This window comes from Sparus aurata, chromosome 13 (assembly GCF_900880675.1).
Source record: "Sparus aurata chromosome 13, fSpaAur1.1, whole genome shotgun sequence".
Lineage (NCBI taxonomy): Eukaryota > Metazoa > Chordata > Actinopteri > Spariformes > Sparidae > Sparus > Sparus aurata.
Window position 1 is genome coordinate 32,315,950 of NC_044199.1, and position 27,515 is coordinate 32,343,464.

At 42.9% G+C, this 27,515-nt stretch overlaps 1 protein-coding gene across 2 annotated transcripts; it reads left to right on the plus strand.

Annotated features, from left to right (window-relative positions):
* Nucleotides 1-25,769, plus strand: st6gal1 (ST6 beta-galactosamide alpha-2,6-sialyltranferase 1). Of its 2 annotated transcripts, XM_030436972.1 has the most exons (9): nt 1-346; nt 3,586-3,679; nt 16,760-16,966; nt 17,052-17,417; nt 17,505-17,769; nt 20,276-20,373; nt 23,708-23,809; nt 24,330-24,504; nt 25,097-25,769. In XM_030436972.1, exons 2-9 carry the CDS (start codon nt 3,668-3,670, stop codon nt 25,366-25,368), a joined length of 1,497 nt encoding a protein of 498 aa, XP_030292832.1. In that variant the 5' UTR covers nt 1-346; nt 3,586-3,667; the 3' UTR covers nt 25,369-25,769. The 2 variants fall into 2 exon arrangements, with proteins under 2 accessions (XP_030292832.1, XP_030292833.1); XM_030436973.1 differs by lacking the exons at nt 1-346; nt 3,586-3,679 and adding an exon at nt 8,428-8,803.
* The last annotated feature ends 1,746 nt before the right edge of the window (nt 25,770-27,515 follow it).

The window sequence follows — 27,515 nt, forward strand, 5'->3', positions numbered from 1 at the left end:
GCAGCTCTTACTTTGAAACTCTGACCGGAAGCTGTGCGGTGTCGTGGTCGCTAGCTTGCCGCTCGGTGCTGCTCGGTGTCACAGCGACGAGGACTCGCTGCTCCGGTTCGTACTTCTCCAAATGCCCCCGGACACCGACAGCGGCCTCGGACCGGACGGACGGACGGACAGCGGCGGCACCGCGACGCACGGGACTCACCGGGAACATGGCGGCGGGAACGACCGCAGGCTCGGTGCCGTAGTGACGATACATCAGAGGAACGACGAGGCTGGCGGGCTCGCACCGGAGGAGCATCACTTTACTCAGGTCAACGAATATCACCGCGACACCTCAGACAACATACAGGTAAGAGAGATAAACAGCGCTGCTGATCAGTCCGTTTATCAATCTATCCATCGATGGATCGATCTCAGTTCTCATCATGTTCTGGTGATGATCCTGTGGAGGTCTGAGATGATGGCCTGCCTATAAATACATGTATGGACTCATTTTAATGTCCTCAGCACTGCTGCAATTCAGTCATATTACATATAATGAGCCACACAGCTCTTTAAGACGGTTACATGTGTTTAATTAATATGTTTTGTAATCAGTTGTTCCATCATCTCTTCCTCTCCTCTCTGTAGTTTCTCCCTCCTGGTCAGTTCAGTGAACATCTCCATCGTCCCACAACAGGAAATAACAAAACAAACCTCATCAACAACAAAATAAAACAAGAGGAAACCGTCAAATGTGCTGATATTATTCATACAATTCAGATTTTTTAAAAAAGTTCATGTGAGGAAATAAAAAAGCTGCAGCATTATAAACAGATTCAGTGAAGGCAGTTAATTAAAGGTGGGATTAATTTAATTAAATTACCATGTTGGACCAGACGGACTCCCTCCGATCTGTTACGGTGGTTCGATGCAGTTATCACATCAAAAGCTGCAGAAAACAAGAGATTGTACGTTTAATTTAGGGAAGCATAAAACTAAAAGGGATGAGCGATAAATATTAGATCGTTAAACTGTCTGCAAATGTTCTATTATCAGCTGCATTAGAGCCGTGTTGGGATGTTCGATCAATGCATGCTGATAAGAATGAAATGTAGTTAAGCGACAATCAGAGATGGGCTCAAATACATAAAGATGATCCTGTTAGTCATTACAGACATATCAAAATAAAACACAATGTGATTAATTGAAAATAATTTGTTATTTTAAAAAAAGAAAATACAAAAATACACGCTGGTATTACATTTTAGTCAGACAGACAGGAGCTCTGCAGTCATTATTTTGTGTTATTTAGTTTAATACTCAACTTGGTGTCTTCTGACTCCATTGGACTTTATTTCCAGAAACCTTTGTCTGTTAGTGATGAAGAGAGACAGGTAATTTATTGATCCTGTTCGAATTGTGTCATCAATCACAGACACGATGTTTGTCAGTCTGTCATCAAACTAATTAAACATCAGACTGTGAAAATACGTCATTATAAAGAGACACAGAGTCGTTAGTGATGTCGTCTCCTCACTTAAACGTTGTAGAGCTGCTCCTGTATATCAGCAGCTCTCAGAACAGAACCAGAACCAGCTCTCCTTCACAGAACTTCACAGTCAATATGAGCAGATTTACTGTGATGTTCATCTTGGTTGTGACCTTTTCTGACCCAGTTGGCTCCATGAGACGATGTAGTTCACTGAGCTTCAACACAAAACTACATGAGGTTTTAATTTACCGTATTGACCAGAATATAGGACGAGTTTTTTTCGATGAAAATAATGTAAAAAAGTGGGGTCGTCTTATAGCCGGGGTCTAACCGTTGACACATGCTGATAGTTGTCTGGGGTCGCTACACGACCGCGACGGCAGAGGAAGCCAGCTTATTGTGAGACGTCAGTGGCCGTTTTTACACAGCGTATCTGCATTATCTCCGGAGCGGTGGTTCGCCAGTTCTCCGCCAATGGTGATTCACACAGAGCGAAGCATCACCGCCATACCACCAGGTAATCCACAGAGAAAGCCGGCGGCTGACGTCGGTGTTTCCCAGGTGTCCCCCGTCAATCTAAACCCGCGGACTGTTTATAATCATATGGATGCTGTTATAATGTGTAGTGATTGAGATATTGACCCACCAAACATCCAGAAAGTGACAAAGTTACTCTTTTTGCGCTAAATTACATCATTTATAATCACCACCAGTTAACAGGTCGCTGTCTGACTCTGTCACTCGCAGGGACGGAGGCTGTTTTTGCTGTGATTTATTTTCATCGCAAACACTCCGTGAGTTAAAGTTTGTTATTGAGAAACGAAACGAAGGCATGCCCATTTACCAGAGCTATCATCCAGCTGAAAGCCTTTTTTTTTGTAAGATTAGTCTTGAAAAGAGGGGTCGTCTTATAATGAGGGTCGTCCTATATTCGGGTCAATACGGTAATACAACAAACTGACACTTTACTGACTTTTGATTATCGTCAGTTGAGACGGGATATAAAGATATTTGTCTCTCTTCACTAACGTACAAAGTTTTTCTGATATAACGTCCGATGAGTGAAACGAGAAGAGCTGTGACTTCAGCTTTGTAACCTACTTTGATTTTCCAACCAACATAGATCACGTCAGTGATTACAGCAGTTTTCTAATAGAGAAACATCAAAGGCATTTCATATATTATTAATGATTGACCGATAACTGTTTGTGAATGCAGCGAGCTGTGAATTAAAATAAATTGCATAAATCAGAAAAAGTTCATCTATCTGCTGATTTCTTTTTCTCCATTCATCTATTTATTGTTTGGTTTGTGGTTTCATGACTACTCAGAGTACAAAGTGAAACACTAACTCAATGTTATTACAAATTAGGGGCAGTTGCAATATCGGAATATTCCCAAAATTAGTATTGATTTTGTGTTAATATGATGATGTCGTCTCAGTGATCTATCGAAGATGTTCGGCCTTGTGCATCTTTTGTTTTTCAGTTCATTCTGCTGCCTTTTCACTGGTAATTGAGTGTAATAGTTATTTTTGTACATGTTTGAAAACGTTATGTTACAGACTCTCTCCATGTTCCAACACTCGTATTGTGATCATCAGTTACTGGTGAAAAAAGAGACAAAACACAAAGTAAACAAAAGTGAAGATAGACTTGATTGATCGTTACCAAGAATTCCTTTGGCCACAACAATTCTGATATTGTGACACTCGTGATTACAAATAAATACAAATTATTGGACAAACAATTATCAAAATAGTTTGCATTTTTAGATAATCGGATAAATGCAGTGACGATGTAGAGAGTGACATGAAAAGACTCAAGTAAAGTATCTCACGTTGTTTTTCTGTTCAGTCAGGGCACAAAATCAGCGCTGAAATATGGAAATCTTTTGAGTGTCTGGTAACATTTGAATGTTCAATGAGTTTGTGTACAAAAACGTTATATTTGGCACCCTGCGTGGAGTCTTTGAGTAAATGTAATGTAGCAGAAACAGAAGAAAAAGTGGTGTAACATCGTTGCAAAGAAGAGCAGAGGTCCAGATTTTTCCTGTTGGCAGCATAGATATGTGCCCTCGTATAACAGTGTGTATATATATCTCTACGTCCACAGAGGCGATGAGGGGGACCCTGAAGGCAGCAGCCCGTTTCTAAGCAACAACTTCAGCAACACAGCGTGCGGTACCACACACATCATGGGCTACAAGGTAACACCGCTGCTGTTCACCACACCGAGCATCAGCAGAAACAGTGTTCAGTCTCAAATCCTTCACTCGTGTCCTGTGTGTAAAACAACAATCATCTGTCAGTATTTGAGAAAGCTCGAGTGGTTCGAGGCCTCAGAGACGTGTTCAGATGACTCACAGCTTCAACAGTAGTATCAGTTACTGCAGGTGTCATGATTCATCCACCGCGCTGATACACCTACAGTAGTACGAGTCATGCAGGTGTAAAAATATGATCGAGTATGAAGTGAAATCACGTATTTGTAAACAGTCTCTAGCAGCTGCCCGTCCGCTCACCGCTGAAATCATCCCTTCATATAAAACCGAAGATGGACGCGTGTTTTCTGGACACGGACGTGATTCTTTGCAGTCGCAGCATAAAAAACTTGATTTGATCAAAGATACAATTTTATATGAAGAGGAAATAAACAAAATAGAAACTAACTAGAAGATAATGACTGAACAACAGATCTCATAAAAGTATTTGATGTTATTAATCTTGGCTCATTACTGAAGAAATAAGAAACATATGGAATTAAAGAGCGAGCACACTCCTGGTTAAGAAGCAAATAAATAACTTTAACTCACAGTTATTAAATGGTTACTTTTAGGAGTGTAAATCAACAGTTTAGTCAAGATACAATAGTACAGATTTTTTAAACAGCGATATCATAAAGTCTGTCATGATGCGATTAAATTTGATTAAATTCACATCTCCACAATAAATAAGAGACGATATCATCCGAGCCACCGAACTTCCAGTTTGGTGTCCGGCTAACTTGACTAGAGACAAAATGATTTAAAGGTCCCATATTATGAAAAACAAGTTTTCTCTGCTCTCTCCATATATAAGCTGGTCCTCCCTGAGCCTGCCGAAAACAAGTGAATCCTGCATGGTCTCTGCAGCCCACCCACTGGTAACACGGCGCTCCTACAGGCTGTTCAGATTCTGCTCCTGTCGTTACGTAACGAAAGGAGTCATTATCATAGGCCGACCTCCACTGCGCGGTGAAAGGAGATATCAGAGAGGGGGGCGTTCATCCCCGAGGTGAAGTTCGGTGTGTTTCGCAACGCTGTCGCTCAGAGCTAGACACGCAATTACTCTGTTGTTGGTTGTTATAATCAACATCAGTGCCTATATTCTGTCCCAGCTACAGAACAACAGAAGAGACCGTGGTTGTGTTTCATTTTTAACGACAACGTGCCGGCTGCGGTTCGTGTTAGCTTGTATGTGTGTGCTAACCACTTCACATCAGACTGCTTCAGTAACGAGTGTCAGTACAAAGCTGGCTTTGCCTCGACACTGATCCTCGTAAAAGGATCAGTCTCAACCATACTGGACCCAGCAACTGCACCCGAGCCAGCGATAAGTGTCGCCGCGGTTTGATAGTATTTACAGTTGCCGACGAGTATGATGAAGTCAGCTGGAAACTGGCTAACTAGTTAGCTCCACTTCGGTCCGCTATGCAATGGTGTTTGAAGCGAGTTTAATGTTAATAATATTACGATGGAGCTTGGTTGTCACAGTAGAAAGTCTGGAAACATGTGCAGACTGGAGACAGAGACGATGCGAACAGTGTCCAAGAGTTTGCAGACTGTGTCGGAGACAAACACAGCTTTCACTAGCTGTTAGCCATTAGCTACATGGCAGTAACTGAAACAACACATCGAACAAACTAATATTATTCAGGCCCACTAACCATTCTGAAACGTCCTGCTGCAGCCGCAGAGTCTGTATTTCTTCAGGAGCCTCTCCTTGTGGGTCCGATTCTGGGTCAAACTGGTTCGGGTGAATGAAAAAATCTCCGCGAGCCATAGTGTTACATCCACCGTAAACATTAGCGCATGCTACTGCTAACGCAAACAGCTTCCTCTCCCTGAGAGTGATGTAGCAGGCAAGGCTCCCCAAGTAGGCGTTGACAGACGGAGCTCATTAGCATTTAAAGGTGCAGACACAGAAACAGAGTGCTCTGAATACAGCTCAGCAGAGCGACAGATGGGTTTGGGGGCAGTATATCGAATACAGAGTTGTTGGACCTCTGACAGCTGTGTGAAATTGATGAAAAACAGTATAATATGGGACCTTTAATGTTGCATCTAAAGACTTTCAAGTTTCTCCATTTTATTGGACAGAATGGATAAAAGTATGATAGTCAAATATTTCCTTCACAGTTTAAGCTCATGAGGGCCTCAGTGCATCATGTGACGTTGTTAATTCACAGTTACCCATAGTTACTTGTGGAGTCCATCAAGGCGCTGTGTTTGGCCCATTACTGGTTACATTAAAATGTGTCGTATTTGAAACAATGTTTGGATACAGTAGAAAAGGTCATTTAAATACTAATCCTCCCTTATTGCTCCATATTTAAACACCTAATTAGGAGTTTTAACTGTGTCACAGTCTTTAATATGAGAGACCAAAACTAAAGACTGTCAGTGAGAAGATCGTCTCTTTCTGTTTAGTTATTAAAGTTATTCATACTGCCTCTCCCAGGGTCTAATTCAGTTCAATACCTTATTGCCATGACAACACAGCTCAGTACAGCTCTTAAAAACAGACCAGCCAAGAGAACAGAAACATATAAAATACATTAGGAACAACAGAAACATTTATACATTCAGACATAAGTAATATGATAAACCCTGCGGCTACCTTCCTACATTTAAAGTGCCGGTTCTGCTGCTTTAAGCGCTCGAACGTCAGAGTTCAAATGACGGACAGCCTCAGGATATGTTCTGTTCCTGAGGCGAGACATCCACTTAAACCGCTTGAATCTCCATCCTGAGGCGAGGGGCTGGACGAGGGCAGCAGCAGGGTGGAGGAGGAGGGTGGAGGTCGGCCATCACTCTTTATGTGTTTGATACGTGTGGCATAAATGGAGCAAACAGAGGGACGATCACAGCTGATGCTCTCAGACAACCCGGTCTAGCTGTCCGCTTTCTAGGCCGGGTGTGTTGCCACGTCATCCTGAGACTGCGAAGGCGAGAACGATCCAAAGCGTCGCCTCCGCAGTCACACCTAAGTTTTTTAAGTTGCTGCAGAAAGCGAAGCCTCTGGTGGGCCTTCCTTATTACTTATATGTCCACACAGCAGGTAGCACGGTGGCTGAATAACTTAGTAGCTGAATAGATTTAAAGTGCTGATGATAACGTGGCGACCTCCTCCAGATCCCTCGAGGCTCTGCCCTGATTTATACCTCCTGCACTGATTCATGCTGCATTCACTCCATGTTTGCCCAATAAAAGATCAAAGTTGAGAAAAACTTACCGTTATTCAAACTTAGGATTTCTCTGAGAGGGTTTCTGCTGATTCTCACCAGATAAATGCCCTATATAGCTGTTTTTATTGTGAAGACGATCAAGTTCTGTTTGAGTGTGAAGACAAAGGCAGTTGAGTAATGTTCTGTCTCTGTTTATATAACTGGGCTTGTGTTGAGGATCTATTCTGGTTGTTATTGTTGTGTGGTTTTGTTTACGTGTGTCCTCCCTACAACAACGTGCGGCCTTGAGTATATAAAAGAAAATCTGAATCTAAATCCGGCGCAGCGTGGAAAAGTTTGCAACCAGTGTAAAACGTGTTATTTTCTGCTGGTGTTTTGTGTTTTTTGGCACAAAGCAACTTGATATCAGAACTATATTTTCATGAAGAGCGATGGCAGATTGTCCACCGGTTGAAAAATAAAAGTGTAATATGCTCAGCTGGGTCGCCTCAGTGAAGTGTATGTGTGGGAAACACTGTTACATTCAGTTACATTTAACATCCATCACAAATTTTAAAAGTTGTTAATCAGTTTTTAAAAAGCAGAGAATTATTTTACCAACTCGACTGGTCGGTACGTTGCCCCCCCCCAGACTGATTCTCATCTTTTAATGTTGCTTCTCTGTTTCTGTTCAGTCAAAACTGATGTTTTCCTGCCGTAAACACCGAACGAGTCATTCAGCCGTGCAGCTGCGTTTCTCGTTGTGTGATGCTGAGGCATAAATGTCACGCTGCACCGACAGCAACCGACCAATCAACCTCCCTGTGGTTTGATTCAGAGCTTTGCTGCTGCTGACACATACATAACTCCCTCTCACTCCGCCAGGCCAGATTAACACACACACACACACACACACACACACACACACGTGCACACACGTGCACACAAGCACACACACACACTCCTACCTCTTAATCTTCTGTAGTTTATGGCGGCATAAGTCCATGCATAACACACAAACACCTCTGGCTGCCCTTAAGTGTGTGTTTATATGTTTCGTGTGAGGTGTGTGTGTGTGTGTGTGTGTGTGTGTGTGTGTGTGTGTGTGTGTGTGTGTGTGGGCGTGAAGGCTGGGGATTTAGGGCGACATCTTTAAGCAGATATCTGGTGACACCACCATCTGTTTGAGTCTGTGACGCTCTGCAGTGCTGCAGTGATGCAACCTCTTCTTTCACACATTCATTCATTCAGCAGCTGTAATTCTGTTCTGTCCTTTAATGTGCTGATATTGAATTGATGCCCAAAGCATCTGCAAATCATATGTTTATAATAACAATGTATTCACAGAGTGCAGGTTTTGCACACCTTAAGGTCAAAAGTTGAGTGAAACTAAGATATCCAGGATGTTTGGAGACAGCCCAGCTGAATCAGACATAACTGATAATGTGCAGTGATGTTCGTTAAAGAGGACGCAGACAGCATCTTCCTTTGATTGAAGCCAAGTGGAAGCAGCTGTTTCCCTCAAAAGCCTCTTTACTTTCTTCCTGAGGTCAACCATTGAAGTCTCGCCGTCTATTTAGTCACTTCCTTTATTTCAGTTGAGAGTACACATGCTTCCTTCAGAGCTTGAACCGGACTCAGACATTTCATTTCATCGGAGGAAGTCACTGAGGTCTCACCAGGTCTTATTAAGAATGTTTTCAATTTCCGATTTCTAAAAAGTTAATTTTCCTGTGACTCAAAAGGTTACAGGGTTTCCACGCTTCCAGGAAAATCTCGAAAAAACCTGGAAAATAGTCGACCAGTTTTCCAGTCATAGAAAACACTGAACATGTCCTGGAAAGGTCCTTGAAAATCATCTGAAGAGAAGAGTGAGAACTTTGTTACTGGAGCTTTTTTTAACCAGGTAAAAACTTTTGGATACCTTGAGCTGACGTTAATTTGATAGCTTCTGATGAGCATTTTAGTTATTTTCTTTTAGCGTTGTTCAGACAAACATTTAATCAACAATGACTCACTGTAATGAAAAAAAATCAGCTGATAATTGATTAGCAGTTTGTCAATTTAAGCCATGTTAGCAGCGGGGCGTCTCAGTTACCTCAGTGGATGGAGGATGAATTTTAATATCTATGTTGATCCTTTAATCTAGCGCCATCAGGTCAACATTTAACATAATCCAATAATATTGTTTTTTGACCAAATACCTTCAGACTTGATCACATTTCCACCTGTCACACCCCAAATGTTAGCATGCTAACAAGCTTAACTAAGAGTCCTCGCTCTGAGTTCTGCTCAAGCAAATATACATCTTATACAGCAAACAATCGATCAATAATTGTTACTTACATCCTTATTTTCTACTAAAAGCCCAAAATCTAAAATCATTAGAGCTCGACTGATGCTCAGTTTTAGGGTGCTGTGCATGTACGAGGGGGCAAAACATTTTGATATCGATAATTCAAACAGTTTTTGCAATTATCCCTCAAATGTGAACATTTGTGACAAAGACTTTATTGTCCAATATCGGTGGAAAACATCACCCAACCGATATATCCGTCAGGAAGAAGTAGAAATAATTTTCCTCTCAAGTTCTGTCAGCAGACACTTAAACTCTGCCTTAGAATAAATATCCATAATATAAATATGTATTTATTGTAAGTGTTCATGATCCTCGTATTTACTCTCTGCTGATATGATCTCATCTGATGCTCCTGAATGTTGTCCTCACAAACCAGAACGTGTCGTGTTATCGTTTCCACTGTGGCTGTAGATAAAAACAAGTTATTCAGGCAGGCAGCCGTGTGTCGGACAGAGTGAAGCTGACTGCTGCATATTCAGCCTCTGGCTGTGTGCAACCCAGCTGCTGTATGTATAGAATTAACTCAGCAGGAACATTGATTTTATAAGTACCCTGCACTCGTAGGCAGCACAGTGGGCCGCCATCTTTGCATTTGTGTCCATAGGGCCAATGCATTCCATAGATTGAATTGATTCCTGTTTTTCTCTGGTCCATTTTGCCACATTGTGAAGCAGCATATAGAGCACACGGGGGACTTATACTGAATATTGTTTACATTGAATTCAATCCTGCTTCAGATCCTTTTTATGTGGCTTTTTCAGATCAAGGTCACGGTGGCATTAGGCGAAGCAAAGTAGCTTGGATGTTGCTCTCTCCGGATACTTCCTGTGTGAAAGTGTTTATGTCAAATCCCTCTGAGGCAGAACCAGAACAGGCCCGATAGCCTCTTCCAGTTGATTATGCTTCCACAGGGAGGCATCTCCTCGGAGAACCGTCACCTTGTGGTGAAATGGTTTGTGTCCCTTGTGTGCCATAAAAACATAAATGAAAACAAACAGTGGGGTGTGCAGATGCAGCGGTCAGTATCCTTCTCATTTCACTGCCTTTTTTTTAATTTGATGCCTCGACACTGTTGAAATCTTGCCAGAGGTATTATGGTTTTTGAGTCTGTCTGTCCGTCCCATTCTTGTGATACAAAATCTCAAGAATGCTTTGAGAAAATGTCTTCAAACGATGCAGAAACATTCACAACTTCCACACCACAACATCCTGCAACGTCTTTACAGCGACATGTCTCCACCACGACATCCTGCAACATCGTTACAGCGACATGTCTCCACCACGACATCCTGCAACATCTTTACAGAGACATGTCTCCACCACGACATCCTGAACATCTTACAGAGACATGTCTCCACCACGACATCCTGAACATCTTTACAGAGACATGTCTCCACCACAACATCCTGCAACATCGTTACAGAGACATGTCTCCACCACAACATCCTGAACATCGTTACAGAGACATGTCTCCACCACGACATCCTGAACATCGTTACAGAGACATGTCTCCACCACGACATCCTGAACATCGTTACAGAGACATGTCTCCACCACGACATCCTGAACATCGTTACAGAGACATGTCTCCACCACGACATCCTGAACATCGTTACAGAGACATGTCTCCACCACGACATCCTGCAACATCTTTACAGAGACATGTCTCCACCACGACATCCTGCAACATTGTTACAGAGACATGTCTCCACCACAACATCCTGAACATCTTTACAGAGACATGTCTCCACCACGACATCCTGCAACATCTTTACAGAGACATGTCTCCACCACAACATCCTGCAACATCTTTACAGAGACATGTCTCCACCACAACATCCTGCAACATCTTTACAGAGACATGTCTCCACCACGACATCCTGCAACATCGTTACAGAGACATGTCTCCAACAAGACATCCTGCAACATCTTTACAGAGACATGTCTCCACCACGACATCCTGAACATCGTTACAGCGACATGTCTCCACCACAACATCCTGCAACATCGTTACAGAGACATGTCTCCACCACAACATCCTGCAACATCGTTACAGAGACATGTCTCCACCACGACATCCTGCAACATCTTTACAGAGACATGTCTCCACCACAACATCCTGCAACAACGTTACAGAGACATGTCTCCACCACGACATCCTGAACATCTTTACAGAGACATGTCTCCACCACAACATCCTGCAACATCTTTACAGAGACATGTCTCCACCACGACATCCTGCAACATCGTTACAGAGACATGTCTCCACCACGACATCCTGCAACATCGTTACAGAGACATGTCTCCACCACAACATCCTGCAACATCGTTACAGAGACATGTCTCCACCACAACATCCTGAACATCTTTACAGAGACATGTCTCCACCACGACATCCTGCAACATCTTTACAGAGACATGTCTCCACCACAACATCCTGCAACATCTTTACAGAGACATGTCTCCACCACAACATCCTGCAACATCTTTACAGAGACATGTCTCCACCACGACATCCTGCAACATCGTTACAGAGACATGTCTCCACCACGACATCCTGCAACATCGTTACAGAGACATGTCTCCACCACGACATCCTGCAACATCGTTACAGAGACATGTCTCCACCACAACATCCTGAACATCTTTACAGAGACATGTCTCCACCACAACATCCTGCAACATCTTTACAGAGACATGTCTCCACCACAACATCCTGAACATCTTTACAGAGACATGTCTCCACCACGACATCCTGCAACATCTTTACAGAGACATGTCTCCACCACAACATCCTGCAACATCTTTACAGAGACATGTCTCCACCACAACATCCTGCAACATCTTTACAGAGACATGTCTCCACCACGACATCCTGCAACATCTTTACAGAGACATGTCTCCACCACGACATCCTGCAACATCGTTACAGAGACATGTCTCCAACAAGACATCCTGCAACATCGTTACAGAGACATGTCTCCACCACGACATCCTGAACATCGTTACAGCGACATGTCTCCACCACGACATCCTGCAACATCGTTACAGAGACATGTCTCCACCACAACATCCTGCAACATCTTTACAGAGACATGTCTCCACCACAACATCCTGAACATCGTTACAGAGACATGTCTCCACCACGACATCCTGAACATCGTTACAGAGACATGTCTCCACCACGACATCCTGCAACATCGTTACAGAGACATGTCTCCACCACGACATCCTGCAACATCTTTACAGAGACATGTCTCCACCACGACATCCTGAACATCGTTACAGCGACATGTCTCCACCACGACATCCTGCAACATCGTTACAGAGACATGTCTCCACCACAACATCCTGCAACATCTTTACAGAGACATGTCTCCACCACGACATCCTGCAACATGATTGATGCTTGGTGCTTAGACAGAGTCAAAGCGGATAGACGATGTTTACCTGATGTCAGACTTTTAATGCTTGTTGCTGCTTTTTACATTCACCTCAACGCCAATATAAAAAGTGCACTACATAGTTGTGTACTTGTTCTGTTTGTACGATGAACCTTGGACCTTTAATTCTTGGTTAAAATATGAAAATAAAGAATATAATATCACTGTAAATTGATAATGTCCTCTTTGCGGTCTTTCTTGAGTTAGACGCGCTGCTTCAGCTGATTTGAGGCTTCAAAAACTGCATTCTTCTACCTGCTGCAGGAAACGCTGAGTCATGTTAGACCACCTTTCTCCCTGCAGGGATTTATTTTGGCTCAGTGATTACATTTCACTGTGTCACTACTGTTTTTGTGCGGCTGAGCCTCACTCTTCAGCTCTAAATCTGTGGATTATTTGCGAGGCCTATAGATGATGGGGGCTGGTATGCCTGTCTGTTTTCACCACCACGTTAACTCGTATTATAATTCTCTCTCTAACTTTTCCTTTGGGGGGATAATCGTGCTCCAGGTTTTGAAACTAGGGTTCTTATAATATGGGAGCTTTGGCTTTTTTGATCACATTGTGACAAACGCATCACTGAAAGTACGCCGAATTATCATAAAACAGTTCCTTTTTGCAGTGAGCCCATGAAAATATGGGCAACTATCACTGAATACTCTTGATACTGAAGAAAATCAAAAACGTGTACATTCTCAGGCAAGTTCTGCAGCGATTAGGACGAAGGGAGAGTCGGTTCTGATCTGACGGAGTGTTGTGAGGAGGAAGTGGGAGGAGCATGGACGGATCAGAGCCTTTTATACAGAGGATTGAGCTCAGGTGTGAGCTCTCTCCCCACCTGCAGCACCTCCCTCTCTAACTGTCCGAGTGGAAATGTGAGTTATCAGTTCTTTGTACGTTTATTGCGCAGCCAGATATTTGATCTGTATGTATTAAGTCTTTTGTATGATGCTAATACATACCTGTTGTCTACAATAAACGTTAATGGAAGTTGATCTTCCTGGTGTTTCATTGTAATCGCACATTCGGTGTTTTTTAATATTACCTGGAAATCCATCAAGAAGATCGTCTTTGTGCAGCTTCCCAGTTTGAGAGAGACCGACGCGTTGACCCAAAGTTTAAAATCTGGGTTCTACTAAATGACCAAACTGTTCCTTCTTCTTTCTTCCTTCTTCTGTTTTGACAGTTTCAATTGGTATCACATGTTCGTTATGAGCTGTTAGTTGTTCTGTGTTAGTCCTCAGATCAGAGTCCACCAGCCAATAAAGAAGAATGAATGTTTAACTTGCAAATGAATGGCCTCAGAATTTACATTTATCTGTAAACATGCATCTCTGAAACTTCACTGCCTTGTTTCGCTTAATTTGCATTTCTGCATATGAACTGCAAATAGATATAATGACCACTGTGTAGCAACGTTGAGCTCAATATCATGAATCAAATTTCAAAACATTAGTGATTAAAGGGATATTCCGGTGTAAGTTTAATCCATGGTCTAAATCACCATGAAACTGTGTTAGACTCCCTCTTGAGAGATCAAGTTAGCAGACCGCTAATTTACGGAGTTTTATCAACCTCAGAAACGACCGCACGACAACAATACACTGCAGTAAATGGATCCAAATATAAACCGCCACCAAAAAGCCACAAATAATGCTCAGAACAGCACCAAACTTCAGCAACAGTACAAATAGGGTCTCAGCACATAGTCCGGGGCATCTAACCTCCGCTAGCTTAGCTGGATTTCTACTTGAAAGCTGACTAAATTTACCACTCTTCTGCAGCAGCTTCCTGTTGACGGGAAGTCCCGACGAGTCGATTACCGAGTGCAGTAGAGTTCCGCGGCTCATGGATGAAAATGTATGATTATGACTCCATGGAAAAGCAATCAAAGTTCATATGTGTCTTACCTGCCAGTTTATAACAGTTATTATCGAGAGCGGACAGGGAAAAGAACGGAATTGAGCATTTCAAACCGCACTCGGTAATCGTCGCGTCGGGACTTCCCCGACCTGGAAGCTGATGGAGGAGAGTTGAAGTCTGTTTTTAGCTTCACAATAGAAATCCAGCTAAGCTAGCGGAGGTTAGATGCCCCGGACTATGTGCTGAGACCCTATTTGTACTGTTGCTGAAGTTTGGTGCTGTTCTGAGCATTATTTGTGGCTTTTTGGTGGCGGTTTATATTTGGATCCATTTACTGCAGTGTATTGTTTTCGTGTGGTCGTTTCTGAGGTTGATAAAACTCCGTAAATTAGCGGTCTGCTAACTTGATCTCTCGAGAGGGAGTCTAACACAGTTTCACGGTGATTTAGACCAGGGATTAAACTTACACCAGAATATCCCTTTAACTCCTGTCAACAGTTTCCATCGTCCATTATTTCACGACGTTTCTGACTAAAGTGAACCAGAGTCGACTTTACATCAGGAGCGGATCACTATAATCAGTCTGAGCTGCTGCCGAGCATCAGACAACCGTTCATACCTGGACGTTAAAGGGGCACTGCGTAGTTTTGGAGAAGAAATTCAAACTCTGAGTTTTCATATTTACAATGATAATGAGGTAATAACACAAACTCAAAGACGTCTTTCTCTGACAGTAGCAAACTTCAGCAGGTAAACAGTCTTTTATTATGTGTTAAATCTGCAGCCGAAGCTACAAATAACTTTATTACAGCATCTTCGCCTCACGTCCCTCCCGGACTTTAATGTCCCTCGTGATGTTTTCCCTCAAAACAAACATTACATTCTCAGGTCCACTTCTGGCAGCGCTCGAAGCGATAAAACAAAACCACCAGCATTATTTTTTAATCTTGTTTTTGTTTGCTTGCTACTTAATATTGCATTGATTTCCCTCCGTCTCCTTCTACTTCACAGGAAGGATAGTGATGCTCTATGTTCTTAAACAGCTCACATCAGTTGGGAGCTTTTGATTTGTTTACATTTAACTGAATTAACCTAAAACAGTTCCTTGCAGCGGTGAATAGACAGACAGGTCCCACAGGATTCCTTTGATACTGGAGAAATCTTAAAAACGTTTAAATTCTCAGTTCTGCAGCGAAGATCGTCTTTTCTGCTATTAAGGAAGGAAATGATTTGCTATTTAATATCGTGTTGAGTTCCTCCTCCACATTATCATCCACCCTCATCCTTGAAACCACATTGACCATCAGCTCATTTACTTCCATTAAATATGACTGATGGTCAGGTTGAATGCTGCAGGAGGACCGTGGGCTAAAACCGTCCACTAACTCCTGTAATGGACGTCCTCCATCTCTCTCTCTCTCTCTCTCTCTCTCTCTCTCTCTCTCTCTCTCTCTCTCTCTCTCTCATTATCTCCAGGCCTCTCTCGTCCTGATTTCCCTCCTCTTTCTCCGTCTGGCCTCCCCTCTGATGAATCCAGCACTCCTCCCCTCCTCCTCCTCCTCCTCCTCCTCCTCCTCCTCCTCTCTGCTCTTTCTCCCTGATTTCACCCACCGCCCGGGGCAACGATTTCTCCCGCGTCCTTCTTCTTTGTTGTTTCACTCACTTACAGTATCAGAAGCAGTGATTCACGGAGGAAACCTGCTTATTTCATATCGTCTCACTCACACTTTCAAAATGCAGTATATAACATATGACTGTGGGTGTTCTCGTCGTGACAGACAGACATTAAAACTGTAGTGAAAGCTGGTATGACGTTGATATGATTGTCTACAGGTCGGTCTCAGTTCTGTTCTGTTTTTGCGGCTGCTCCAGCCTGTGATCATGGACGCTGAAATGAAAAGCAAGACGTAGCGGCGTGCGTCCAGTGTGGAGAATAACTGTAGACCACGTCTGTGCAGGGCTGAGTGATATGAGCTGAAAATATCTGTTCTTTCACAAGATATTAACACAGTCTGATCGATCAGTAATCATCAATAATGTGGATAGAACAGTCTGATACTTTACTGTCACGCTGCTTTTAAAACCAGGAAAAGTCACAAAAGTCATCTCTGAAGTTGTTTTATCAGCTGTTTCCCTCCTGGTTTATTTTGTTGCTTCTAAAAACGATAAACTGTGAATATGACGATGTGTCCTGCAGTATTCCGGGGCGGCGATGGACAGAGTCAGCCTGTTGTGGCGTCTGAGGCGTCGGGCTCGCCGTGGAGCGCTCTGCATGGCCTTCTTCTGCATCTCCATGGCGCTGCTCTACGCCCTCTGCGCTGAAAACAGCGTGCCCGTCACAGACGCCATCTTCGGGGTCCGGGCGCGAACCCGAGCTCAGCCTCGCGCACACTCTGTCATCAAGGTCTGTAAATCACGACGGTCACGTCTGAGATGCTTGATGAATTTGGGCCGTAGATGCTTGACGTCGTCTTCTCTGACTCCCTCAGGTGCTGCGAGGTGGAGCCAAGCCCATGTACATCGACCCGCAGAAGCTCCCAGGTGTTGTCCCAGGTGACCCTCACCGTCCAATCCCTGTCCTCTCCTCTCCAAACCACACCCACGAGGTCGCGGACTCGACGCCGAAGAGGAAGACGAAGGGCCAGGAGCCCTCCGGGTTCTTCTCCCGGCTGCTGCCGCGCCCCTTCACTCGTGCGCTGGAGACCCTGTTCGGAGGCCGGCGGCGGGGGGAGCTGAGTGGCCGAGGAGAGGCGGAGTTCTTCGGGCCTCACGGGCTCCTGGGAGAGGTGTGGGATGACGAGATGTCCAGTAACATGCTGGGAAACAGACTGAGGAAGGTGGTGCAGAACTATCAGGTGAGAAATGGAGAAAGAAACTCACGAACTTTACTAAATATTAAACTTTGCTGAATTCTGAGATTATGTTTCTTTGTCATCCGTCAGTCGATGAATAAATACGGAGTCCAGCTCAGCGGGCCTGGCGGCGTCTCCAGCCGGCCCAAGTTGAGCAGTCACGAGCTTCTCTGCCAGCTGAAGGACAAGGTGGAGGTCACGACTTTGACCCCTGACCTCCAGCCCTTCTCATCACTGCCCTGGGCCACACAGCTGCCCCCGAACCAGCTGACCTCTGACCTGGGGCCTTACAGGAGCTGTGCTGTGGTGTCGTCTGCAGGGTCGCTGCGCTACTCTGGACTGGGAAAAGAGATAGGTGAGACGTTTTCATGGGTTTTCTTTAAGTGGAGTCTGTCTGTCTTATCTCTAGCCCTTCTTAGATAGAAAAGGCGGCACATTTGCTCCAAGGTCAGGACGGCAATGTGCCGGCCTGTCTTTCTAAAACCGAGGCGTAATATTCTTCCTTTTCCAAAAGCCGCCACTGAGGTAGGCGTAAACATGTGACGTGATGTGAAGCTCGAAGTTGGGCTGTGAACAATGACAAAGAATTTGTCTTCAAAATAAGAGCTTTACATTGCACCCCATTGGAGTTTAGAACTGGGTTCTTAGCGGGGGGCTTTTAATTTGAAAGTAGCGACCGTTCCTAGCTTGCTGCTACAACAACAAGCTAACACAACCAAACAGCTACAGAGACCGAGGAGATGCTAGCATCTCCTGGATCTCAGCAGCTGTACAGTTGTTCATCTTAATGTCCGCGGATGAAGTGATGGACTGACTGCTGTGATCAGCTGTTTCTAGGTTTTGAAATTCCCCGGCTGTGGGTCACACAACAGTGCAGGTCATCAACACCTCCGCCCACCTCACGCAGAGGCCGGCACATTGCCGCCTCGTTTTTAGATAGCAGGCGAGGCGGAAATAAGTGTTCCCTCTGAGGCGGAAAATCAGACCCCCAATTTGCCGTCCTCTGTCTAAAACCGCGGACTGAGCCGCCAAAAGGACGGGCAAATTGGCGGCTTGGTGCCCAGTCTAAAAATGGCTTCTGTCCGTCTTATCTCTGTCTGTCTTATCTCTGTCTGTCTTATCTCTGTCTGTCTTATCTCTTGAGTGTAACATCAACTTTAACATCAAGGTTTGGTTTGTCTCACCTGTCAGAAACCTGCAAAAAGATCTGCAGCTTTCATTCTGTTGATTTGATAAAGACAAATCATATAAAGAGAAAACTGACAGATAATTAGAAATGTAGATTTTCTTCGCCCGTACGAGAGAAAGTCTCAAAGTGTCAGTTTTATTTTGAAACACTGGCGACAAGTTTTTCAAAGGTTTCATACAATAGTGTAATTAACTGATGTTTGAGATCGAAGTCCAGCTTCACGGTGTCATCATAAAGTTTTACATAAACTTGTTTTCAATGCCAAAACTAAAGAACCAGAAAGAGAGATTGTGTCTGTATTTTACATTTGGTCAGATACTGAATTGTTGACACTACTGTAAAAAAAGTAAAAGCTTAAAAAGTCTTCTTAATATTTTCTATTAAATTCCTTCCAAGTCGTCGCTGCGTATGAAGGAAGGAGTCCAGCGAGCGTCATGTGGAGGTGAAAGCCTGTCGGAAACTTCTGTGACATGGAAATAAAACGGAGGAACAAAGTCGGAGGCAGCTTTGAGCTTTGACCACAAACTTTAATTACAGGACGAATGTTTCCGCGACACGTACGTCTTCATCGGTGAAACGTTTCTGCTTTAATGTCCTTGGATCTGGACTGTCGGCGCGCTGCGGTTGGTTGTTGGTTGTTAATCTGTAATGTAGTTTTATATCCCACAAAGAACAATGTTTCTGTTTTATTCGTCTGTCACATGAACCTGCTCCCTGTTAGTTTGTATACTTCAACCTGAGAAGAAGAAAATGTTGCTGCTGTTTGACGCTCGAGATTAAAATGACCCAAACTGAAACAGCTGAGAAGACATTTATCCTTTTTTAGGGGAATTAAATGTTTTCAGTCTGTTAGTCACAACCAAAACACACAAACACGACTTATACACATGCATTAATGTATGTAATGGTGTCAGAGCGACGGGCTTCCCTGTAATCAGACACGCTGGATAGTTAATGCCTTGCTCAAGGGCTAGTTATTTATATAATAATGCTCATATTCTGTAAAGTAATCTAGATTTGCAGATACATATTTAAAGCAGCCCTGCTCCAGTTTCTCACAACTCTGCTCTGCTCGTTGTTCACAGGCTGCAGAGCTGCATATTTTATTTAAAGTACTTTTACACTTTCTCCATCTTATCTGTGTTCCTGTTCTTGAACTTGAACTACACGCTCTCAACCAGCAGCAGGTTTAGTAAATGTGTAGGTGTTGAGATGAGAAGCGCTCGAGCCTCCGCTGCTGTTTACTCGGTTGTTTAGGAAACACTTTGTTTATTTTGGTTTCGGTTAGTCGTGAGCCACGATGTTCCAGCAGCGACCAAAACCAACATCTGCTGTTCATCTGAGCAAACAGGGAGGAGACGTCGCACGGACAGAACATGACAATAAAAAGGAGGAGATGAGTTTGTTATCTGAGGTTGTAAAGTGACCTTTTCACTTTAAACAGGAAACTAAAGTAAATACAAGCTGTTGTTTTCAGTTCTTTCGTCAGGAGCTTTTAAGACCGAAGTGACTTTAATCAGAAACATCTGCGTGTCTCACATCACGATGCTGTTTCCATTTCTGTGTTCCTGTTTTCAATCAGCAGGCTATTTACAGAAACAGAAAATCTGTTGCATCAGTGACTCCAAAGTTTTCACTTCATCTCAAACTGTGTTCTGTTACTTAATCGCAGACACTCACGACGCCGTGCTGCGCTTCAACGCAGCGCCAACCAGCGGATACGAGAAGGACGTCGGCTCGAAAACCACGATACGCCTCATCAACTCACAGGTGAACAAAACCGACTCAGCGCTCCAGATCAAAACCTCGAACAAGCTGGTTTTACAAACGAAACAAGGACAAATACAAATCATGTGAAACAACTGAGAAGTTTCAAAAAACATAATGAGCAGATTATTTATTTATGGAATAATTAATAACCAATACTTAAAGAAAACAGATGAAACAAAAAATCAGTTTGGTCCTTCAGGTCTTATGTTTGAGGTTTTAATGAGAATTTTGAAAATATACATGTTAAGAAGGTTAAACATGAAGACGCTGTTAATTTTAGGTTAAGAAAATCCAGAAGATCACGTGTCTTAAAGGAACAGTTCACTCAAAAACGACAGTTCAGTCCTTAACAACTGAAGTAACTGATGACCTGAAACATAAACAACTAACTCAGAATGAAAATACAAAATGACTCCATGCAGCTCGGCCGGCGTTATTTTGATTCTGACTTCACCTCAGTCAACCTTTACTGGGACGATTCAATAACGTTTCAATAAAGTTATTGTTTTACACGTTCATAATGAGTTCTACAGCTTCGTGCTCATATCACAATGAATTAAATTAATTGAATTACTTCCAGTGAAGTTCGCTCCTCTTGAGAAGTCCCTCCTACTGGACTGGGTGAGTTGTGGGTCCTGATCGCCCTCCAGACTCGCAGACTTCCTGCAAACATTTAGATGCAGCCCGAGTCTGCTGCAGAACCGAGATCACAAACTGATCTGAAAATAAGTTATTTACACCGTCATCGCACGGTCGAGCTGGTGCACTCTGCTTTCAGCCTTTAAAACATCATAAATAACATTTGTTTGTATTAATTTGTGATCTCAGGGCTTCCTGAGACTTGGATTACTGCAGACGAGCTGTACGGAGACGTTTCATGTTTCCTCTGGATTCCTCTGTGAAGCTGCAGAAATGTTTTGTGTTCTGACTCTCCATCAACACGGAGGGAGGAGATGATGACTGTTATTATTTAAGTTAAACTTGCTCATCGGGTGTTTCTGTCTTTTAGCAACACGTCTGAACGCATGCTGATAGTTGCTATAGTAACCATTTCGTGATGATGAAGCGTTGAGCTATTTTTATCCTCATTAATGTTTATGCACAAGATTTTAATCAAAACGTCCACACGAGGACGAATTATTGAAGAAACTTCTCAGTTTTTATATTTTTGATCAACAAATGCATGTAAAAAAATATTTTATATAATATGTAGTATATTATTTTAGTGTTCTTACATTATTCATTTGTATTTTTACATTTTAAACTTTATATTTATTCACTCCACACGGAGTAGAAGACAAAAAAGTGAATCATAGATATTTTATTGATCCTTTGAGTTAGCTACTTCTAGACAGAAATATGAACTGTGCTCGAGAGAGAAGACAAGTCGAGTAAACAAAAAATAAAATGTACAAGTTGTAAAGCACAAAATAGATAATGCACCGTTAAAAGTCTATGATATGTGAAAACTATATATGTGATAAAACATATGATATATTTACTGCACATTGTAAACTCCGTTGAGCTTTGGGGGGAGGCTTAAAGATGAAGGTGTTATGATGATATTAAGCTTCCTGCAATCGTCTGATCCATAACTACATCTGTGATTGTTGTGAAGCCGAACTCAGCGATCGTGTAAGATAATTTCTCGAGTTTTGTAGACTTCTTCTTTTAGTTTGTTGAGCGTTCCTGCAGCCGTCTCGTAGCTGCTAACCAGCTTTACTCTGCTGTGAAGAATGCAGGAGACTCAGCAGACTGACGGACACGAACACTGACTTTTCTATTTCTCCTCCGTGGAAGCGAACACAAAACACTATTATGCTGCAACCTGAGCTCATCCAGACACTCCGACTAAATTAACTTAACCAACCATAAGAGCCTGTTTTCATTTTTTTTCTGTGGCTGCGGTGAAGTGTTGGCGCTTCTCTCTCAATCTGACTCTGATTCATGAAGGTCACACACAGTTAGAGAGCAACAAAACCAGCTACTTTTTCTCATCACGGAGGCTTAATCTAACATTCAGAATAATTCAGGCAGTAATCGGCTCGGCGTTGATTTACAGAACAACCATGTGTTACCTGAGTGTTTCAGTTTGGGTGTTTGGAAATGATTGATTTAAAAAAAAAAAGGGTATTTCTGAGCTCTGACGGTTCAAACGCAACAATTACACATTTAATCTCAGGATCATGTGCTGATGCTTCTGTCTGATGGAGCACAGATAATGTTTCACTTTGCATTCAGTATCTATGTAAATGTTTTGGTCGAGTTTTTAAGTGAGCTGGTTTGCTGCTCAGTGAGCTTTAAAGGGATATTCCGGTGTAAGTTTAATCCATGGTCTAAATCACCGTGAAACTGTGTTAGACTCCCTCTCGAGAGATCAAGTTAGCAGGTCTAACACACAGTGAAACTGTGTTAGACTCCCTCTGAAGAGATCAAGTTAGCAGACCGCTAATTTACGGAGTTTTATCAACCTCAGAAACGACCGCACGACAACAATACACTGCAGTAAATGGATCCAAATATAAACCGCCACCAAAAAGCCACAAATAATGCTCAGAACAGCACCAAACTTCAGCAACAGTACAAATAGGGTCTCAGCACATAGTCCGGGGCATCTAACCTCCGCTAGCTTAGCTGGATTTCTACTGAAAAGCTGACTAAATTTACCACTCTTCTGCAGCAGCTTCCTGCTGACGGGAAGTCCCGACGAGTCGATTACCGAGTGCAGTAGAGTTCCGCGGCTCATGGATGAAAATGTATGATTATGACTCCATGGAAAAGCAATCAAAGTTCATATGTGTCTTACCTGCCAGTTTATAACAGTTATTATCGAGAGCGGACAGGGAAAAGAACGGAATTGAGCATTTCTAACCGCACTCGGTAATCGTCGCGTCGGGACTTCCCCGACCCGGAAGCTGATGGAGGAGAGTTGAAATCTGTTTTTAGCTTCCCAATAGAAATCCAGCTAAGCTAGCGGAGGTTAGATGCCCCGGACTATGTGCTGAGACCCTATTTGTACTGTTGCTGAAGTTTGGTGCTGTTCTGAGCATTATTTGTGGCTTTTTGGTGGCGGTTTATATTTGGATCCATTTACTGCAGTGTATTGTTGTCGTGCGGTCGTTTCTGAGGTTGATAAAACTCCGTAAATTAGCGGTCTGCTAACTTGATCTCTCGAGAGGGAGTCTAACACAGTTTCACGGTGATTTAGACCATGGATTAAATTTACACCAGAATATCCCTTTAAAACATCTCCAGAAGCTTCTAATTACAGACTCTGACTTTAAAACTAATTATGTATGTATTTGTGTTTTATTAATATCTGCTTGTCTTACAGGTGATGGCGTCTGATGACCATCGCTTCCTGTCCAGTTCTCTGTACAGCTCAGGTGCTCTGGTGGCCTGGGACCCCGCCCCCTTCTCTGCTGACCTCACTCAGGTAACGATTACATCATCGCTCACTGAAGACACTTTTTTTGCGTCGTCACAGCAGAATTCACAAATCACTTCGCATTATTTTGCCTGTTTTTGTTCAGTTTTTGAAGAGATTACACAAGAAGTTCACAGAATTAGCTGTTAGCAGTTCCTGTTTGCAGTGTAGGAACAGGAACTGACAACCATCAATGGTTTACTTTGATACTGAAGAAAACTTAAATGAGAAGATTCTCAGGCAAGTTCTGCAGTTGTGCAAGCGTACATACACGGATATTATGAACCTTTATTTGCGACAGACCCTGAAGATAATAACATCCTGCAAAAGAGGAAGTCATGCTGAATCTAAAAACATGTGCATCATGTCCGTGTTTTCAAATTTGACTGAGTTACTTTGATTCCTGACTTCACCTCACACAGTATCCTTTCCTCTTTTATTAATATTATATACTATCAGTTGTGTGAAACCCACAGTGCGTTACAGAGGTTTTAACAGAAGCAGTGACATCACTGTGTCCCACCTGCAGTGGTTCAACAGGACGGACTACCCCATCTTCACCCAGTACCAGAGATACAGGCGGGTCCATCCCATGCAGCCCTTCTACATCCTGCACCCTCGCTTCGAGTGGCAGGTCTGGCAGCGGATACAAGACAACATGGCCGAGCCGATCCAGAAGAACCCGCCCTCCTCCGGCCTGCTCGGTATGTCAAACATCACGTCTCTCGCCACTTCCTGTTTGTAACCACACATCCAGCGAGCTGCGCTGACTAATTAATGGAAAGGCACCGAAAAAAAAACAGAAGCACAGAAATCTGTCAAGTGAAAGTGTGAATTTAACATGTTGCATTGTGGTTTTTTGAAGTTGAAAAACCAAAACAAGCCTGTGTTCTTGCAGGAGACGAGCGTTTATAGATGATTAATTATCAGAGTATTCAGGGCCTTTAAAGGTTGCTAGAGACGTTAGATTTGGTTTAAACTAGGCTGCAATTTACTGAATTTATACTTTATAACATTTTCATTTTGCTTCACTAAAAGATAAAACTACTGATGAAGCTTTGTTGGCCTCGATTCTGGTCGGAGACGCTGAATCTGATTGGATACTTTCCTTTATTTAGATGTTAATCAAATATTAATATGAACCATTAAAATAACGTCTGTAGTCTTGTAAATTTGGTAAGTACTGACAGCAGCTGCAGAGAACAGAAGCATTCAGGTCCGTCCGCGAACGTCTCTACTGATTATTGTATCCGACCAGATAAAAGCTTCAAAGCGTCTCCTCTGTTTCCTGTCCAGGCACCGTCCTGATGATGTCACTGTGCGAGGTGGTGCACGTCTACGAGTTCCTGCCGTCCCGCAGGAAGACGGAGCTCTGCCATTACTACCAGCGTTTCTTCGACGCCGCCTGCACGCTGGGCGCCTACCACCCGCTGCTGTACGAGAAGAACCTGGTGAAACGGATGAACCAGGGCTCCAACCGCGACATCTACACCCACGGACGGGTCACGCTGCCTGGGTTCAGCACAATGAACTGCACCCAGGCTGCTGGAGGCTCATCCAACCACTGACTGGGAAATATAGAGAACCAGTGAAGCACACACACACGCACACACACACACACACACACACACACACACACACACACACACACACACAGACGAGATGTGAAGCTGATTCCTACATGAAGACACAAAGTGACGAGGACGGACGTACGAACACGTCGTCCTCGCTGCCGAACAAACAGGAACGAATACAGTGCCGCTCACACACACACACACACACACACACACACACACACACACACACACTTAAGAGGACGTTAAAGGACCATGCCGCTGATTTTGAAGGCTTAAAGGGACAGTGTGTAATATATCAAGTATTTAGCGCCATCTAGCTGTGAGGTTCTACATTGCAACACTCCTTTGCTCACCCCTCCCGTTCTGAAGACGTTGGAGACGTTCCGGAAGCTACGGTGGCCCTGACGGACAAGAAACTCATTTTCAAAATATGGACTCTTTCCCAACAGCGTCGAGTATTTCTACTGATTCAAGTAATGAGGTAAAGATGTAGTTAGTTATTAAGGCTATAAAACTAGAGGTTCCCTCTCAGTTCCGCAGTCAAGCTAGCTCTGAGTGAAAACGTGTTTAGCCTTACTACGTAGTACCACGTGGTGCTTTGTGTCCCTCTCGGCAGTCCATAGTTCTTATAAAACCGGAAAGACATGGCGGCCTCCATAGAGCTTGCCCGTGCTGTGTATAATCAGATAGGTAATTCTTCACTCAGGAGGATAAGTCAGATTGTTGGCAGAGATAATTGTACACCAATGAAGACTTACTTATGAACGAAGACGTTGATTTGATTTGATAAATTACTTAAATCGTTACACACTGTCCCTTTAATCCAGTTAAAATCCTAAATATTTAAACTGTTTTCCAAAGCGTACAATCAAAAATCAGCTCCTGCACAGTCGACTAACCAGCTGACGTCCGTCTTCACAATATGATTAAATGGTTGAATGTAAAAGTTGATTTTAGTCTTTGAATTCAGAGACTTGAAACTTGAACTTGTCCATCACAGTGAACGATAGTGTCGCTTCATTAAATCCTCATTAAAGTCGCGTGTTACAGACAATTTAATGCTTTAAAAGAAATATCAGAATCACCCTTCAATTAACATTTCTGCCAGTAAGACGGTAAGATAACACACTCTAAGCATTTTAAACAGTTTCACCACAGGAGGTGATTTGATGCTTTCTGTAATTACACGGAAAAAAGTCTGTGTACGTTGATTTCAATCGGACAAAATGAGTTGAAAACAGCATGTTGGCAGAAATCCACTGTCTTTGTTTCCTACTGAAGACATAAATCTTTAAAACTGCCTCCAGAATATATAATTTCATTTTCAAAAGAGTTGGTAGTTTAGTTTACCTTGTAAAGTATAAATATTCAACATTGAGAGACGTAAATGTCCAAAACAACCGAGTGAGTGCTGAAGTATCGATACTGCAGAAAAGGAGTATTTAAATAGTTTCTAAATATTCATCATACGTTCATCTACATGAAATCTTTTTGAGTTAATACTCTCGTGTCTTTAGGGCTGCAACAAGTGATTCCTTTCATCCATTTATAAACCCGTCGATTATTATCTTGATTAATCGTTTATTGCTCAAGATGTCGTCTTCAAACGTCTTGTTTTGTCCACAACCCAAAGATATTCAGTTTACTGTCACAGAGGAGGAAAGAAACCAGAAAATATTCACATTTAAGAAGCTGGAATGAGAGAATTCAGACTTTCTTCCTTTTAAAAATATGACTTTATCAATTCACATGATAGTTGTTTAGTTTAGAAAACCAAGACACTTTCACTGTTGTTCATCTCGAGCAGATTTCAGGTCTGAAAACATAAGAATTGTTTGAATCAGTGGTTTATTTGGCTTAAAACATGTAAAAATCAACCGTGTGGTCCTTTTTTAATTCTGATCTTTAAGATTCGGCCTCATCAGAAAAGATCAACATCACAGAACAGTCCAACACACACACACACACACACACACACACACACACACACACACACACCTGTCCAGAGCGATTCTTCACCTTTCAGATGTGTAAACTGTAAATATGAGTCATTCCACTGTGAGGCGCTGCTCTCAATCTTCCACATCTTTTGACTTTTACTTTGAAACACAATCCTGAAAGAAGCCGTGGAGATAATC